This window comes from Nymphalis io, chromosome 15, assembly GCF_905147045.1.
Source record: "Nymphalis io chromosome 15, ilAglIoxx1.1, whole genome shotgun sequence".
Taxonomy (NCBI): domain Eukaryota; kingdom Metazoa; phylum Arthropoda; class Insecta; order Lepidoptera; family Nymphalidae; genus Nymphalis; species Nymphalis io.
In genome coordinates this window covers 1707674-1724461 of record NC_065902.1, presented here as the reverse complement: position 1 = coordinate 1724461, position 16788 = coordinate 1707674, and the positions used below count along the sequence as shown (strand labels likewise).

Genomic DNA, 16788 nt, shown 5'->3' with positions numbered 1-16788 from the left:
TTAATATATATTTTTTACTTGTAATCAATTATCCGATTCAACTCGCGTGCTACTTATTGCACGTTAATCATACCGTTTCAGAAAACATACTCTTGTATATTTGACGTTAACGATATTATTTCAGAGATCTTACACGCCTGTATAGAAATAGTATCAACAACGTAAAATGACGAGTTTCGTCACCAACGCGTGTTGACGACACATATGTTTTGAAATATCTTTTCGGTTAAGTACTTACAACGTTTTGCTAAAAGTCCATCTGTATGCACGTTTCCTTTTGCTGTCGATATTTTAGCAAACGACGAAAGCTTAAGTAGTAGTATAAGTGTTTTTAGTATCAGTGTTTTTAATAAACCTTAATTTATAGTGCATACAATCCACGATACCGTAATGGTCGATAGTATCTTAGTCTACTTGTTTTGATATGTTTATTGGTACCCTTTCCGGTTTTAGCACGTGTTGTATAAAGGTCATAAAATGTTTGGATTGAAGGATAAGTAAACAAAGAAAAAATCTTTTGTTTTTTGGTCCAAGGTCTTCTTAAGCCGACACAATCGGATTAATTGTTTAGTAACGTATAAAGGATTACACAAACATTCAATTTTACATGAGTATTAAGAATAAATAAATGTTGAAAATCGTTCTCAGGAGCTGACGACCTAATGTAAGTCTACGAGTAGAACAATTAAATTAAAATCGAACAATAATATCCTGGGGACATTATTCACAAACGGTCATCTGATCCCAAACTAAGCAGAGCTTGTGCTATGGAAACCAGACAACTGATATACTACTTTTCTTTTGTAAATACATACTTATATAGATAATTACACCCAGACTCAGGACAAACAGACATGATCATGCACACAAATGTCTGTCCTGGGTGGGAATCGAACCCACAACCTTCGGCGTGAAAGGCAAGTATCTACCAACCACGCCAACCGGCTCGTCATATATTTATCACCTAGCATTCTTGCCAGCATTCCAAACGGTCACGATTTGTACAGTAACTATTTTTATTTGTATATATTTAAGGTTTTAATTTAAATAATTCTGCTATATAAGCTTATGCTGTTGCTTAAATATCTGCACGTGGAAATATTTTTTCTATAGCTTATAGATTATGTATACATAATTATTTTTGTATATTTAGCGTTGAAAATAATAATCATCCATACAATTTATCCTATGCAATATATATGTATAAAATGTTTGTTTACATAAGTAAAACGCGTGTATTGTTAGCTTTCCACGTGTAAGAAACATAACTTGAAATATACTATCTACATTATAATGTATTAGAGCTAATCTTGTAAGACAATAATTTGACGCAATTATTATTCACATAATTTAAATTACTAGCGACATTTGAATAAAATTGCATTTCTTTTAAAAACGATTACATTTATAATTGAATATTATATTTATAACGATTATTTATTTATTATATTATTTTATAATTCACTGGTTCTGCGTGTGAGTGAGCTGGAAGAATAACAGTCACAAAAGAGACTTCCAGATAATATTCTACCACCAAACAGCGATACTTAGTATTGTTATGTTCCGGTTTGTACTGTGAGTGAGCCAGTGTGACATGGGATATCTTAGTTTTCGGTGGTGCTTTGACGATGTTGGCTGTGGTGGTGACCAACGGGTGGCCCATTTACAAAGCTGCCGACCTATTTGAAATCAAAACATCTTCTATCATATTCGCATTGACGGTGTACGTACTTCTCTCTATTATTTTTAACTCGGCCTATTAATAAACTGAAATCGCATATCAAAAAACATCGATAAAAATAACGCAAGTTTGTATAAATGATAAACATTTGATAGACTCTGTAATTAAAATGGTTAAAAAGAATAACTACTGAGTTTCTTGTCGGTTCTTCTCGATAAAATCTATATTCCGAACTGGTGATCTAGCTGGTAAGGATGGCCTCTAGCTGCCTTATGAACTAGCGGGAAATACTTGGGCAAGATACTCTTCCTCTATGATTCCTCTGATAGTCTTCTTATAGTTTTATAATACAGAAATTATAACGTTTTATTTGAAGTTGTATTGAAATTTAATAAAATTTGAATGCTATTTGTTTATAATGTCAGATATACACGCATTATTAAACACGTTACATGTAAAACATTAATAGAACAGTCTCACTTGTCTAGATCAGATATGTATTTTTATAATAATGTAATATATTGCTCGTGGTTAATTTTTTACCCCTTTTTCACTTATTTAATATCATTATTATTTTTGCCATATTAATTTAAAAAAAAGAATATATTTTTTAATCACAGACAGATACTTCAATTTTATTTATTTGTATAGATTTGTAGCGGTGATAACTCCCTTTAAAGCCATTTTTAATCTATATATCTATAAACAAATATTTACACCGGAAAATTAAACAAACTATTACTTAATTACAACTCTAAGTGGGCACTTAATAGATAAGTATCGATAACTTTCAAGAACTTAAGATAAATATAAATTGAATGTAATAAATTTAACAAACAACAATTATAAAATACAGTAACCGGGCCCGGCTTCACTTTACGTAGTTTAATATAATGTTAAATTTTGGTTCTGCAATAATGCACGCTATACACGAAGTTTTGCGTTGTTGCGAGCAATTGGTTACATCGCGAATCATTCTCCCTTCACATTCGGGTGTAAATTTGATGCACATCACAGGTTTGTTGTGCGGTTGTCGTTACGTCTTTCATTTTCTTCACTTGTCTGCTTCGTAGGAATATACGAGATGTTTTTAAGCTGTATAATTTAACAATACTGTCCGTATAAACAGCATTATTGCAACAACAGATAAAGTCACGAACGAGCTGTACTCATTTAGTACAGTACAGTAACATCCTGTGAATGTCCCACTGCTGGGCTAAGGCCTCCTCTCCCTTTTTGAGGAGAAGGTATGGAGCTTATTCCACCACGCTGCTCCATTGCGGGTTGGTGGAATACACATGTGGCATAATTTCAGTGAAGTTAGACACATTTAGATTTCCTCACGATGTTTGCCTTCACCGTATAGTACGAGATGAATTATAATCACAAATTAAGCATATGAAAATTCAGTGTTGCCTGCCCGGGTTTGAACCCACGATCATCGGTTAAGATTCACGCGTTCTTACCACTGGGCCATCTCGGCCCATAATAATACAATATTACTCATTTAGTAGTATTAGTTATTTATGCAAACTACACCCAGTAATGTATCAAGGAAATATCGCTGATCTCACGACATTTACTAATATGCAAATGAATTAAATTATTTAGCGTTTAAATGAGACAAGATTTCAAATGGACCGTGCGATCTCTTGCAGTACATTTCAATAGAATTTGTATATATAATTATTATATTGTGTGCTTATTTAATTGTCAACATTATTTATTTAATTATATGTTTATTAGATCGCCAATAGAGTTACACATAAATAAAATATTCAAATAAATTTCGGAAGTTGACAGCGGTAACAGTCCTTCGCCCGGGAAAGCACGTAAAGCCGTTAGAACTGCGCCGGAACTCGCTCCGGTCGTGTTGGGTTGCAATCACATTAAGGTATTAAAGTTAGGGAATAGAGTTTCTCATGCAGGATCCTGCGAAGTGACTGTTCTCCGTTGAAAATGTCCGACGGGATCGAAGTTATTTTTTATGAATTTATCAGCTTATTCTATTAAGATCGCTTACGCAAACGACCTGAACGCTGCTAAGGGTATTGAGGCATCATCAGTTCTGATTTGGCTCCTATGTGGACGTGGGAGAAGGTGCGCATATCGCCGTGCCCATATATATTCATGAGTGTTAGCAGAAAATAAAAGAAACTCACTCACTACTACTCAATAATCATATCATTAAACTATCGTATTCACGTAATCACTGTAATGAATAAAGTAATTTATTATTGTAAACACAAATCACGAAATAATTATAAATTAAAAGCAATTCTTTTATCATTTCTCTAATTTTACAGTATACCAGTTATATTGAAGTAAACCACAATTATATAGGAATAATTAATATTCTTAACAAGCTCCACCCGCGATTTCCTTTATGTGGGATCGCTCTCGTTTTAACTTAACAAGTTAAGAATTCATTATTTTAAGTTGTCAGTCTAACATAGAAATGACTTTTTCGATTGACTACGTTTTTATTATGTTAATTTATCTGCTTCGGAGTTTTTTTTTTTTCAAGGAATTCGTCCATGATCTGAAATTGAAATATTATAAATTTAATATTTTAGCTTATCGATAGTAATATAATTACAGCGATTAATCTCATGAAAATATACATAAACAGTCTCAACAGATATTTATTATATAATTAATGTACATTACGCATATTGACCTCATTATGTACTTATTTATGACTACCTTAACCGTGGCAGTTCGCGAACGTTATTTACGGTTCAGGAAATTGTTATACGCCCGAACTACTTTGTATATAATCCGATATAATGGAATAGAATGATTGCGAAACCTTTTTTTGATAATTTTAGTCTAAATATATCGTACTTTTTAATATACTCGTATATAGAAATAAATTATATATGTGTGTTTACGTTTGAAAATGCGTGGGTGTTATACAGCTCAAATGGGTTTGCTAACAACTGACACAGAATCACTCCCTCTGCTCTCTGAGCACAGTATGAGCACAGTCTTATTGAGGGCATTACTACAAGACTAGAAAGAGATGTGACCAGATGCAGGACTCACTTTTTATAGATAAACTTTTTATTTGGTCCGCTACCCGAAGACCTCACGAACGATCAGCCGTATTTAATCATTAAACCAATAGCTCGTGACTTGCTGTAATAATAAAACAATCGTCCAAAAGGTTTTAATGTCACGCGTGGGTGGTAATGAATTATATATAGACAAGATGCCAATCGGCGGTTCTATGCATTCTACTGTTCTGATATTATTCAAAAACATCACAAACTATTTAGGAGAACACGATGATAATAATTATTAACAATAGCGTTTCCCGTGACATTTTTAATAATTTATTTTGGTTTATGATAATTGCTTGTCTCGTTAGGATTAGCATAAGATTATTATAGCCTTTAACCTTCTTTAATAAACGAGCTATCTAATAAATGGGCCATCTGATGCAATAAGTACTATTTGGTCGTCTGGTTTCCTGCAATTAATGGAAGTGGTTATGTCTTTCATTGTGACTCCACTGGATCCGATTTCGTATAAGTATTAATAATTACGTATTATTATTTTTTCTTTTTCTGTCGTGTATCTTTGTAACAATTACGCAGTAAGTATGAACTCGAAACTCACTGCAGTACACGGTCGCTAAATATCAGAAGGTGATATGCGACTCTGACATTTGACATTGATATTTGACAGGGATATTTTTTATTTGTACGGTCATCTGTTCCTAAAGTAAGCTTGTTGCCTGTGTAATAGGTAACAGACGTCTGATAAACACATTTACATTATAATTTAATTAAATAAATACTTAATATATATGTAAAACACCCGGATTCGGAGTGTGAATCGAATCCGCAACCTGAAGGCAGGGTCACTGGCAATTGCGCCAACGAGACAGTCAACAATATTATAACATTTAAATGGCACGCGCATCAAAATAGCGAACAGTAAGTCGGTATTCAATATTTCACGAGTGAGATACGAAGTGAGATCTTACAGAATAGTACAGCTGTTATTTAATTTTGTACTCGATTTGATATTTTTCAGTCGGCGTGATGCTTATAGCTGTTATTATCGTTAAAAGTTAGAAAAAAAAACTACATTATGTTTATGTTATCTTTTAATACAGAGTATATATAGCGACAGTGTCAACGAATATTATTCCAACTTTTTCCATACATTGATAGAACAAACGTTTGCAGAGGTGTAGGGTAACCTTTATACCGTCCCAATATTGCTCGCGCAAACAAAGCTTCCAATATACATGTATTTGACATTAATATGCTCGTAACTTGATACCATTTGACCATTTGATTACTATGAAAGGTGATACATATATGATTTTTTTACGGACGTTTGAGGAAAACCGCCTTCACGCACTAGACGAAAAGCGCCAGTTAAGGAAAGAGAGACCTAAGCCATCCTACACGTATATATACAACTCTGCGGGCCAACTGTATTGTAACACGTGTCGTCGGTTTTTTTTTAAACCAAATTTGGTCTAGCGAGCCACATTAGGGCTTATGCTAGAAATAACAATTAATTTCTAGGGTCGCCGTCATCGAAATCGATGAGGAGGACTATATATATATATACATATATATGTATATATATATACATATATATGTATATATATATACATATATATATATATATAAATAATATATATATATATATTAATATAATATATTAATATATATATATATATATATATATATATATATATATATATATATATATATTACGGATTATGTTTTTATGCTATCATTCGCTTTCTGGTAACTTACGACTGTGTACAGCATATCAGCTTCAATACCGATCACCAACATACAACAGGACAACTGCTACGTTTTTTTTAAGTAGGCGTACGGGCAAATTGGCCACCTGAAGGTATCACCGCTACCCATATACATTGGTGCTGTAAGAAATATTAATCGTTTCCTATATCGCTAATTCGCCATCAACCTTAGGAACTAAGATGTTGTCAATGTATATGTTTGCTAATGTAATCTTAGTGTACATCAACGTAATATGTAACACGTGGTTGTTGTAGCGATACGAGATCGTACATATGTACATACATACACACACATAGAACTGCATTAATATTCATAGTACACATCACAAATTTAGATTGTAAGCATTCTATTTTTAAATACTAATTTATAATTTACTCTCATCGTCAGTTTTCCAGAATTCGAATATACATTTTGTTAATATATTTTGTATGTGTTCGTGTTTTTCTTTGTCTTCTTTTTTTTCGGATGAGCATATGGGCCACTTGATGGTAAGTTGTCACCAACGCCCTTAGACCCCACCACCAAGTAAAGGTTATGCAAGTCTTAAACCTCAGTAGTTTCTCGTTAACTAATTGTATTTTCAGCGTTATTGACACGATTCAACGCAAACGTCACCGGCATTGACGTAAACAAGACATCAACAATGCCATTGCCAAATAAACACACGTAATTAATATTAAATTAACGCGATTGGAAATATTTCAGCTAAGATAGTCGTATATACTTCAAGTAGAGTCTTAGAAACGCTTTTGAATCGTAGTCAAGAACCGGTAAATAGTTACAAATTTTCGAGATCTGCAAATATTTTATACAACGTTTTCGTGTATCTATTATAGCTTTCGTAGGGTTCGCATAGAAATCGCACGGGCTGAATTTTCTAGAAGACATTGTCATAATAAGCTGCACCTCGAAAAATATGCAACATATAAACAAACCATAGGCTTTGACATTTGAGGCGATAAGCGAAAAATTATATTATTTATGACTGAATAGCGGGTTGGAGACCGGTGTATTGTAGTCTAAGTAGTAAATCCTGCTGTATGTGTCTCCTGAATCTTGTAATTAAAAAAACAGAATCAGACAAATATGTATAATATAAGTATAATAATATGTATATTTCAGATCCTGCCTTATATCGATGGCTTCAACCATGTGTCGAAGATCGCTGCACTGACGGATGTGGAGATCAGCCTCGTGCGAGCGTGCGTCCAAAACCTGGTCTACTACGGCGTCGTCACTTTAGTGCCTATATTTCAATATTGTGCAGTAAGTTATATTTTATTATTATTTATTAATCGAATCTAGTTAAGTGTTCCGCTTACATGTATTTTCCTGAAGGTAATTACAAAAATGGTATTTACAAATATACCATGGCAAAGAAGACTAATAAAAACGTCTTGTTTTTCAAGATGGTAGACAGCCAAGTGTCACGTGAAGTGGTTACCATCGGCATTAGATATTAGCCGTCACCATTAACCGTAAATGCGCCGCCAAGTACGGAATTTTAGATTTGATATCCTTGTGCCTGTTATAACACGAGCTCACTCTCACTTTAAACCGGAACAGATTATTAATAATATTGATGATAGTGTACTTTTTTAATATTGAGTGTAACGCGTCTATGATAAATAAATATTTAAACTTCAATCGATTTGCAACTATAGTTTAAAGTAAAACAATATCACGATGTATCACACGGGCAAAGCATATGTAATCAAAATGAGAGCTTTCCCTAAAATTCTCAGTTTTTTAGAAGTGTTACTAATTGAGAGCTACAATGCTTCTCACGCTTTCTTAACTCCGCTACTATATATAAAAGGAATCAATAAAACATTTGAGTACAATGATGACGCTACACTTGGCGTACCATGTTCAGCTATTTTTTTTTTGTATGTCACTGAAATATGATTATAGCTTATATTCACATAGCCAGAAGTACCCCATATTCCCTATGTGAACACTCTGCCCTTAACCGGGAATCCCCCGTTAAGGGAATATGGGAGATTCCTGGCTAAGTACCAGAGTACCCACTAAAAACTAGATGTACCGTCTCCATCATTGTGTGACGTCACAGGATCGCTTTAGCATACTACCTTGAATTTGCGTATTTGCATTAATTGTCTATACTCGTAATTTTGAGAAAATATTTTATTTTTATATTGGTTCATTTGACAAATACGTTTTTCAGTTCACATGTCGGCTTTTAGTTAAAACATTACAGGATTCAAATAAGGCAATATAACTTTGGACCAACCAGACTTTGTTCGTTCAGTAGTATTACACAGCTATTGCGTTACATATTTAAGTTATTCCCGAGTTCAGCCCATATTTGGTTAAACTAAGGATATTGCGACGCATAGATGCTTAGCCCAGTGACGTTACGTTTCAACATTGATCTTTGCTAAGTTTAATTTTATTTATTTAGTACGAGGAGTTTTGAAAAACGTTCAACGTGAAATCTATACGTGACGGAAAAGAAAAATCTCAAAGTAACATTTTGTAACGTTACAAACAAACATAAAACCTTGCACATAAATTTCACAATTACATTTTATCACTCTAGTGAAGTGATTTAAATGTAGAAAATAATATATTTGATCCAACGATTTCGAATTTGAATTGAAAAACAATTTTCAGGTATACAGTGCAACGCCTAAACTCAGACAGCTAACGAGGTGCGCGGGACTGCAACGACAATGTGTCGAATTCTGTGCACGATCACGTAAGCCAAAAAAATATTATACATACAAAAAAGAAAACAAATTTAACGCTGTCAGAAATGTAACTATTCCTTACATAGCCGATGTTGCGTGCATTGGAAACTAAGGTGGTATGTCCCTTGTGCCTGTAATTACACTGTCAATCAAACCGGAACACAAAAGTACTATGTATTGCTGTTTGGCGGTGTCCAGGCGAACTTTTACACAAAGCACTATCAACGAGTTGAACACTTCTTCAATTTGGGCATTAATATTGTGCTAATTATTTTTTTAGAACAAAATCTAAATAATATGAACATTATCGTTTTCTATAAAGAAACATATATGTGTTTATTTTTATTTCCAGCTCGGCAGCTACCTAAAGTGAGTGATTTATTCCGCATGTACGCGGGCATGTCTTACGGCAGTACAGTCCGCGACCTGTGCCGACGGATGCGTCCGCAGGAGCTCGCTATCAACGAGAGGAAACTTGTGCTCTTCGGTGTACTGGAGGGGCTTATACGCAGAGTGTATAAGGTGAGTGGCTCGTTACACAGTGATTAATCAATCCTAGCCGTTTATCTTAATCAATTAGTTCAGCTTCATACATTGCATATTCTCCCCTTTATAATATGAGAGACTTTTGCTTAATTGCATGACATTAGATCATCTTACTTCTATGGGTGGCGGTGACCACCAACCATTAGATGGCCCAATTTTACGTTTGCCTACTTATTGTAAGTCTTTAAAAATGAGATAATTGAGATAAATAATGATAATATTATTTTGACTACAAACAAGAATTGTTAATTGATAAAGTTGATAAACCGAAAGCAGCCCAACTCGTTCTAGATTAAATCTTATCGGACACCTGTTCGCCGCTCAGACGGTGCAGCTAATATTAGTGTACTTATCTTGTGTAAATGTTATCACACATAATAATAAAGATAGTTGTTACTAGCAGGACCGGTATTAGTAAATTGCAAGATATATCCGGTTACTACAGTCAAAAAACGATTCGTTTCGCTTACGTATAATAGAATCGTTTACGACGCTTAATAACAAGCTAACATTGTCGTGTTGCTTAAGGATAAGAATTCTATATATAACGGATAATAGGTTAAATTCATGTACCTAGCCCCTCATTTTTTTATAGAATAGGTAGGCGGACGAGCATATGGGCCACGTGATGGTAAGTGGTCACCAACGCCCGCAACGGTAGACATTGGCATTGACACATTACAGGCACAAGGGACATACAGATATTATGTCCCTTGTGCCTGTAATTACACTGGCTCACTCACCCTTCAAACCGAAACACAACGATACCAAGTTTTGCAGTTTTGCGGTAGGTAATCTGATGAGTGGGTACCTACCCAGACGAGCTTGCGCAAAGCCCTATCCGACCTTCATTGCGTATGGTTTTTGATAGATCGCGTAATAAGTTATCGTACTAATATAATCCGTATCACTTTGTTGAAACTGATAAGCTATGTGATGTCTGAGATGAACATCTTAATCTTAATTATTTACTATTATGTATTACGAACGCTTACAAAACTTTAGATTATTACACGTCTTCTCAAACTAAAACAAATTATTATAATTCAAAATAAATTTCAAAATATTCGTTAGCTTTAAATAAAGCTTTGAATTGTTATATATTAACATAATTGCATAAAAGCTATCACCGGTTAAGTTGGAATAAGCTCCGACCCTTTTCAAAGAGAGAGAAAGCCTTAGCCAAGTTGTGGGATATTTACACTCTGTTATGTTACCAACCGTTTGGTAATAGAAATTGAGTAGTTACCATGGTCAATTATATGTCCTGTGTGAAAATCGAGTATTACGAACTGCATACTTTTGTTTTTTAAAATAATGGTAGAATGTTCCGTTTTCAAGGAGTTTCTAATATACCCATTTACTATTTAATTATAGGGTAATTAAGCATACAGGTTGTGTTAGAAGTGAGGGTGACAGTAGTACTAGGGGTTATGATCGAACCTGCTACATTTACATCTCTAAGCGGCCCGAAAACCGTTGCGTTATTGACGCTTTATATGTGGCACAACACAACTGTGAAATAAGCATTCTCTACTAATGGTTTTAATATTATTTTTCAATTTATTAAAAGAAAAACTTAAAAATATCTGAGGAATTTTATTATAGTAACGAATACTTAGCCCCAGGAAGGAATTTTGGTAGCCTTAAATTTATATTATAAAATCACGATTTAAAATTGTTTGTAAGATTTTTAGGCATTTTAGAACATGAATTATTTTTTTTTGATTTCGATTTGTTGCGCATTGGTATGAGCAACTTGGTGTTTAAAGTTCACCCTCACAATAATAATCCAATTATATTCACAGTTTCCAATAACGCTCCACAACGAAAACGCGTCTTTACGGAGCGAACACAGCCAATGCATCGCACGCACCTACAACGGACTGGTCTGCCTCGACGAACTCTGCTGCCAGGGAGGACTGACGGCGTCACAGCTGGAGGAACAGCTGGAGCGAGATAGCGACGTTATCTTCATCGTCAAGTGACATCCACCTGAGTCGAGAACCTGCATCCCAGCTGGTGTGTTCCACCTTTAATATTATATTACCATCATGACTATAGTCAATATAGGAGATTGTTTCGCTAATTTTGGACGTTTTCATGACTTGATATTATTTATAGTTCGTAATCAAAGTACTGAATAATTATTAAATTTTCCCTAAAATTATATATATTACAATATAAACTGCTTTTGTCTATCTCTTTTATCATAATAATTGAGATTTTATTAATATTATAAATTGCAATATCGGCTTCATAAATACTTTAATGTAGAAATATTAAGTTTTTATAGAAATAGAATTTAGAATATTACAGCTTCCATGTGACGTAGCAAATAATTAGTTAGTCAAAAATTGTGTTCAGCGAAAAATTATTAATTAAGTAAGAATTTAACTTTTGTCAAGATGTTATAGATAAATTTTAAATTATAGTTTTATAAACATTCATTAGTGAAAAACATAATTTGTTGTCATGTTAAAGTACAATTAATGGAAAATACATCACTCCAACGATAGAAAATGTTGATTATAATTAAACATTTTCATTGATAATCATAATAATCAGTAAGATTGGGCAAAATATATAACACCTTTTTCGTAGCTTTATTAATTTATAGCGGCAAAATAAAAATAAAAACGATATAACTGGTTCGAAATTTTATTTAAAAATATATTTTTTTTACACTTACGTAAGCGACCTCTTTTTACAGACCAATAAAAAACTTAGCCTTATGTCATAATGTTGCATTACAAATTAAGAACTGCTCAATAATTATAGTGTAAGATATTTTTTTGTACTTGTATTTACATTTGTATAGTTATTAATAAAACGGTGCTATATTTTATCCTTGTAAGTGTATAAGTAAAGTTTACTGAAGGCCTGATATCCCACCGAATTGATGTTGAAAAATCAAATGTTCAAGATTATCACAGATTATAAATAAAAAATGTTATCAATAATTTTATATAAATTATTGTTCGAAGAACAGCAGCTTTTTGAGTCATTGAAATAAGCCTAATAACATTCTACATTTTCCTAGTCGTTTTATATAAAAATTCATCTTTAATGACTTGCTAGTCAACTTATACAGTGCCTTCCTAAAAACGCATAAAATATATGTAAATTAGGACAGCTGAAGTTATATAAATATTGTGTAATGTAAATATTGTATTGTTTTTGTTTATAAATACTGTTTAAGAGATTATTTTTATATATTGTTATATTTTATATAACTACTAAAAACTATATGAGTTATATGACTTAATTGTTATTGTGTTTAAATTATATGAATATAAAAAATATTCTATTTTGAAATAATTTTTTTTATTTATTTTATCACGAATAAGACTCTCGTGCTCTATGCCTGGAAAATTTCTATGTTGAACTTCTATAACGATATCTTCTACTGACTTCTCTACCTCTGGTCCAACTCCTAAATGTTAAAATACTTTACATATTCAGAAAAACTTTATTTATTTAGAAAAAAATAAAAACACTTTTACGCGAGTAGAGTTCACAACTTAGAAACGAGCAGGTTGGCGTGGTTGATGGATGCTTGTCTTTCACGACGAAGGTTGGTGAGGGTTCGATTCCCACCCAGGGCAGATATTTGTGTGCATTAACCTGTCTGTTTGTCCTGAGTCCGGGTGTAGTTATCTATATAAGTATGTATTTACAAAAAAAAGTAGTATCACTTGTCTGGTTTCCATAGCATAAGCCGTGTGAAAAATGTCCCAGGATATGTATATTATACTCTTAAAGCTCTATAAGTCTATCGTTAGTGTTCCCATACAATAAAATATCTAAATAAAGTTTTTAATGATACAATAATTATTATGATTGAGGACGATATTTTTTAGCATTCAATAAACAAAACGTACATATGACTGCTGGCACACTCGAGTCCTGGTACACGCTGAGGGTAAAGGGTAATTTTAATACACGGGTCGATAACTAGACATCGAATAAAGGCCAAAAAATATATAATCACTCATGGACAAATAGCGTGTTTCGGAACGCTTATGATGTTGTTAACTCTTTTTAATTAATCAAATAAATATATTAAATTTTTTTTTTATTATGGTAGATACAAAGTCCACGATTTTTGCCTTAAAAATACAATTTAGACATTAGATATATTATCAATATTAAGTGAAGTTCAATTAATCATACTAAAAGTTATATTTATCATTATTAATATACTTTAGGAAAATAAAAGTCGAAAAATCAAAGACAGTACTGATTTAATATATTCTTATATAACATCATATAAGTTACAAAATACATAAACAGTATGTAGGTAACGAAACACTTGACTAGCGTTTTAGAGACAAAACACAGTATGAAGATGTACTCTCTGATAACTGCGTGCTACAGACGCGACTCTGCCTATCCTTACATTTCTAGAACCATCTATTTTTACACTCACAAAATCCTCGTAGCTAATAATTTTAATATTTATTTCAATAAATAGCGAAGCCAAATAATAACTCAACACTTTCCCTACTTATCTGAAGCGTCCGTAGCACATAGGAACCCATTACAAAAATAGTATAATAACCATTTAAATCTAAAAACGAAAGCTGAAAAAAAAAAATATCCAAGTTAAACGAACGAAAATCCTTAGAAAATAGTATTTTCTCTTCTTCGTATGTTGTTTTGTATAAAAACTAAATTACGTTTTGGCACGGCGTATAGAAAATAGAACGGTCTGTATTTACATAATACTTCCAACATTGTATTTTCATTTGTGATATAAAAACTATCTGTGACATTTCACACACAAATACAAATACAAGTAAATTTTCAACGCGAGTGATTTCATTTTAAAATACAAATTATGGTTACTGTATAAAAATAATGTTATTTTAGTCAGTTCATTATATTTTTTACAATAAAAAATGTTGACGAATTCCTATTATCGTTATTATTATTACAGTACGGAAATGATTCTATATATGATATAAACACATGTATATATATATATAATTTACATATTAAATGTCACTCGCGTTTGACAAACGTCACTGTCAATTTCTATTGTAAAAATAAATACTATTTTATTCGTTACATTGATCCATTAAAAATAATCAAGATAAACAGACGAGCGACAATGTTTCATGTTTAATAGAAATAAAAGAAAAAAATATTGTAAGAGATTATGGCTCTTACGTTACATAGTTAGAGGCTAGAATCGAAAGTAAACTTTTCATCGATAAAACACTGTCGCCACGATTGTATATCCTTGTCCTTAGAAAATATTTATCGTTTTGTTTTGCGCATAATTAAGTAGAGGAATCGATTTATATTATATTTATTGTTTCGGTTCACACGATCGGTTAAATATTACGCAAATATTACTATTAAATACTTTTTGTACAACATCGATCGATTCATTCGTATAATTCAATTGAAACATCGAAACTAAAAATCTTCGATTTAGAATATTATTCGAATCGGAATTTCGAATCAACGTAAAAATGTCAGCTTACATATGAAATAATTAATTTTAATCTGTTTACGTTTAATAGTGTTCTGTCATAGCGCTGCTATAATTACAAAAGATCGTATGTGAAAATCAAGTTCTAATTTTAAATTTCGAACTCATATATCACGGTATTTTTTTTTTTATTAATAAATTTTATACTTTAGAAGTTACATTATATTAGTCAGTACATAAACAATATTCATGTAAATATGACTATTATTAATATAAGGAATAAATTACTTTGATTCTGCTATAAAATAGTTTTTTCTACATAAAACCTTATACAATTTCAGTAGCGCTATATATTTTATTGTACGCAATCTCTAAATCGAACATATTTCAGAGGATTCAAAAAAATATAGCCATATCTTTCTTGTGTATGGGGTTAAAAAGGGATAGCATGTCATCGAACTCTGTTAAATTTTTTTATAGACTGCGTACATAATATAGAGAATCGATATTGTACAAAAAACGTCATCTAACTAAACTGTATACACATATTCAGACACACCTGGTCCTGAACCACACTGTATATAAAAATCATATTGCTTACATACATAGAAAGGCACAAAATATTTGGTAGGTTAAATAATACATGAAAACTTATTATATAATAGGCTATTTATGTTAATTATACAATCATTGGATATACACGACCCTTTCACATGAAGGATGACGAGTTACGAGTTTTTATATATTCTAGAAATTTCTAGAAAAAGATAGAAGCGATTATATATAAAGTGTATGAATCAATATCAAGAAAGCTATAAAAGTTTTCTTTATTTACATACTATATACTTATTAAACTCGCCGACCTTGTATTATATTATTACATAGCACTTGACTACAATATAAGCTGAACTAAGTGGCTCGTGAACAATCGAGTAAGTGTCTAATTGTAGATATAATATATTCATTTAATTATCATTACATTATCAGTAACGATTTAAAAAAAATATTTGAAACACTAAATTAATACTTTTGCTGTTAAAGATAATAACGATTATAGGAGCATAATACATTCGGATCATCGACCTCAGACATTTCTTAAAAAAAAAAAAAAACAAATATTCCTTGTGAACTAAGGATTACGTAAATTTCTAGTGAATATGCCACTGTTGGGCACACTAGTTTTAGTCACTTACTCAACATATTCACGACTTCCTCGTATTAATATACAACCGTTTCCTATTTTTCGTCGTTGTCTTTATCAAAACGGGTTCATCAGAATCGACGAAGATAATTCAGAACACGGACATACAATATCCCACTATACTATCATAAAGGAATGAACCTACTAACATAAGTATTATAAAGATTAATTTTATTATGACAAAATAATAAGGCGATTTCAGTTTGAATATCAACTAATAAAATCCATTTAAAACGTATTCGTATATAACACTTTGACAAATGACTATCATCTATCATTGCACGGAAATCCGACAAATCGTTTCATACAATTTTATTAACATATTGCAGTTAAAATTAAATTTCACTGAACTTATATAAAGAACAGTTATATAACAAATCAAAAAAATAAATGAAAACATTTTTATT

At 32.0% G+C, this 16788-nt stretch overlaps 1 protein-coding gene across 1 annotated transcript in view; it reads left to right on the top strand.

The window, feature by feature from the left end:
* Positions 1-13010, top strand: part of LOC126773602 (GATOR complex protein NPRL2-like) — a 57876-nt gene extending 44866 nt beyond the window's left edge. The window contains exons 5-8 of the mRNA XM_050494580.1: positions 7600-7743; positions 9115-9199; positions 9544-9713; positions 11546-13010. Coding sequence (XP_050350537.1) covers positions 7600-7743; positions 9115-9199; positions 9544-9713; positions 11546-11725 — 579 coding nt within the window. The 3' untranslated portion in view covers positions 11726-13010. The remainder of the gene's footprint in view (positions 1-7599; positions 7744-9114; positions 9200-9543; positions 9714-11545) is intronic.
* The last annotated feature ends 3778 nt before the right edge of the window (positions 13011-16788 follow it).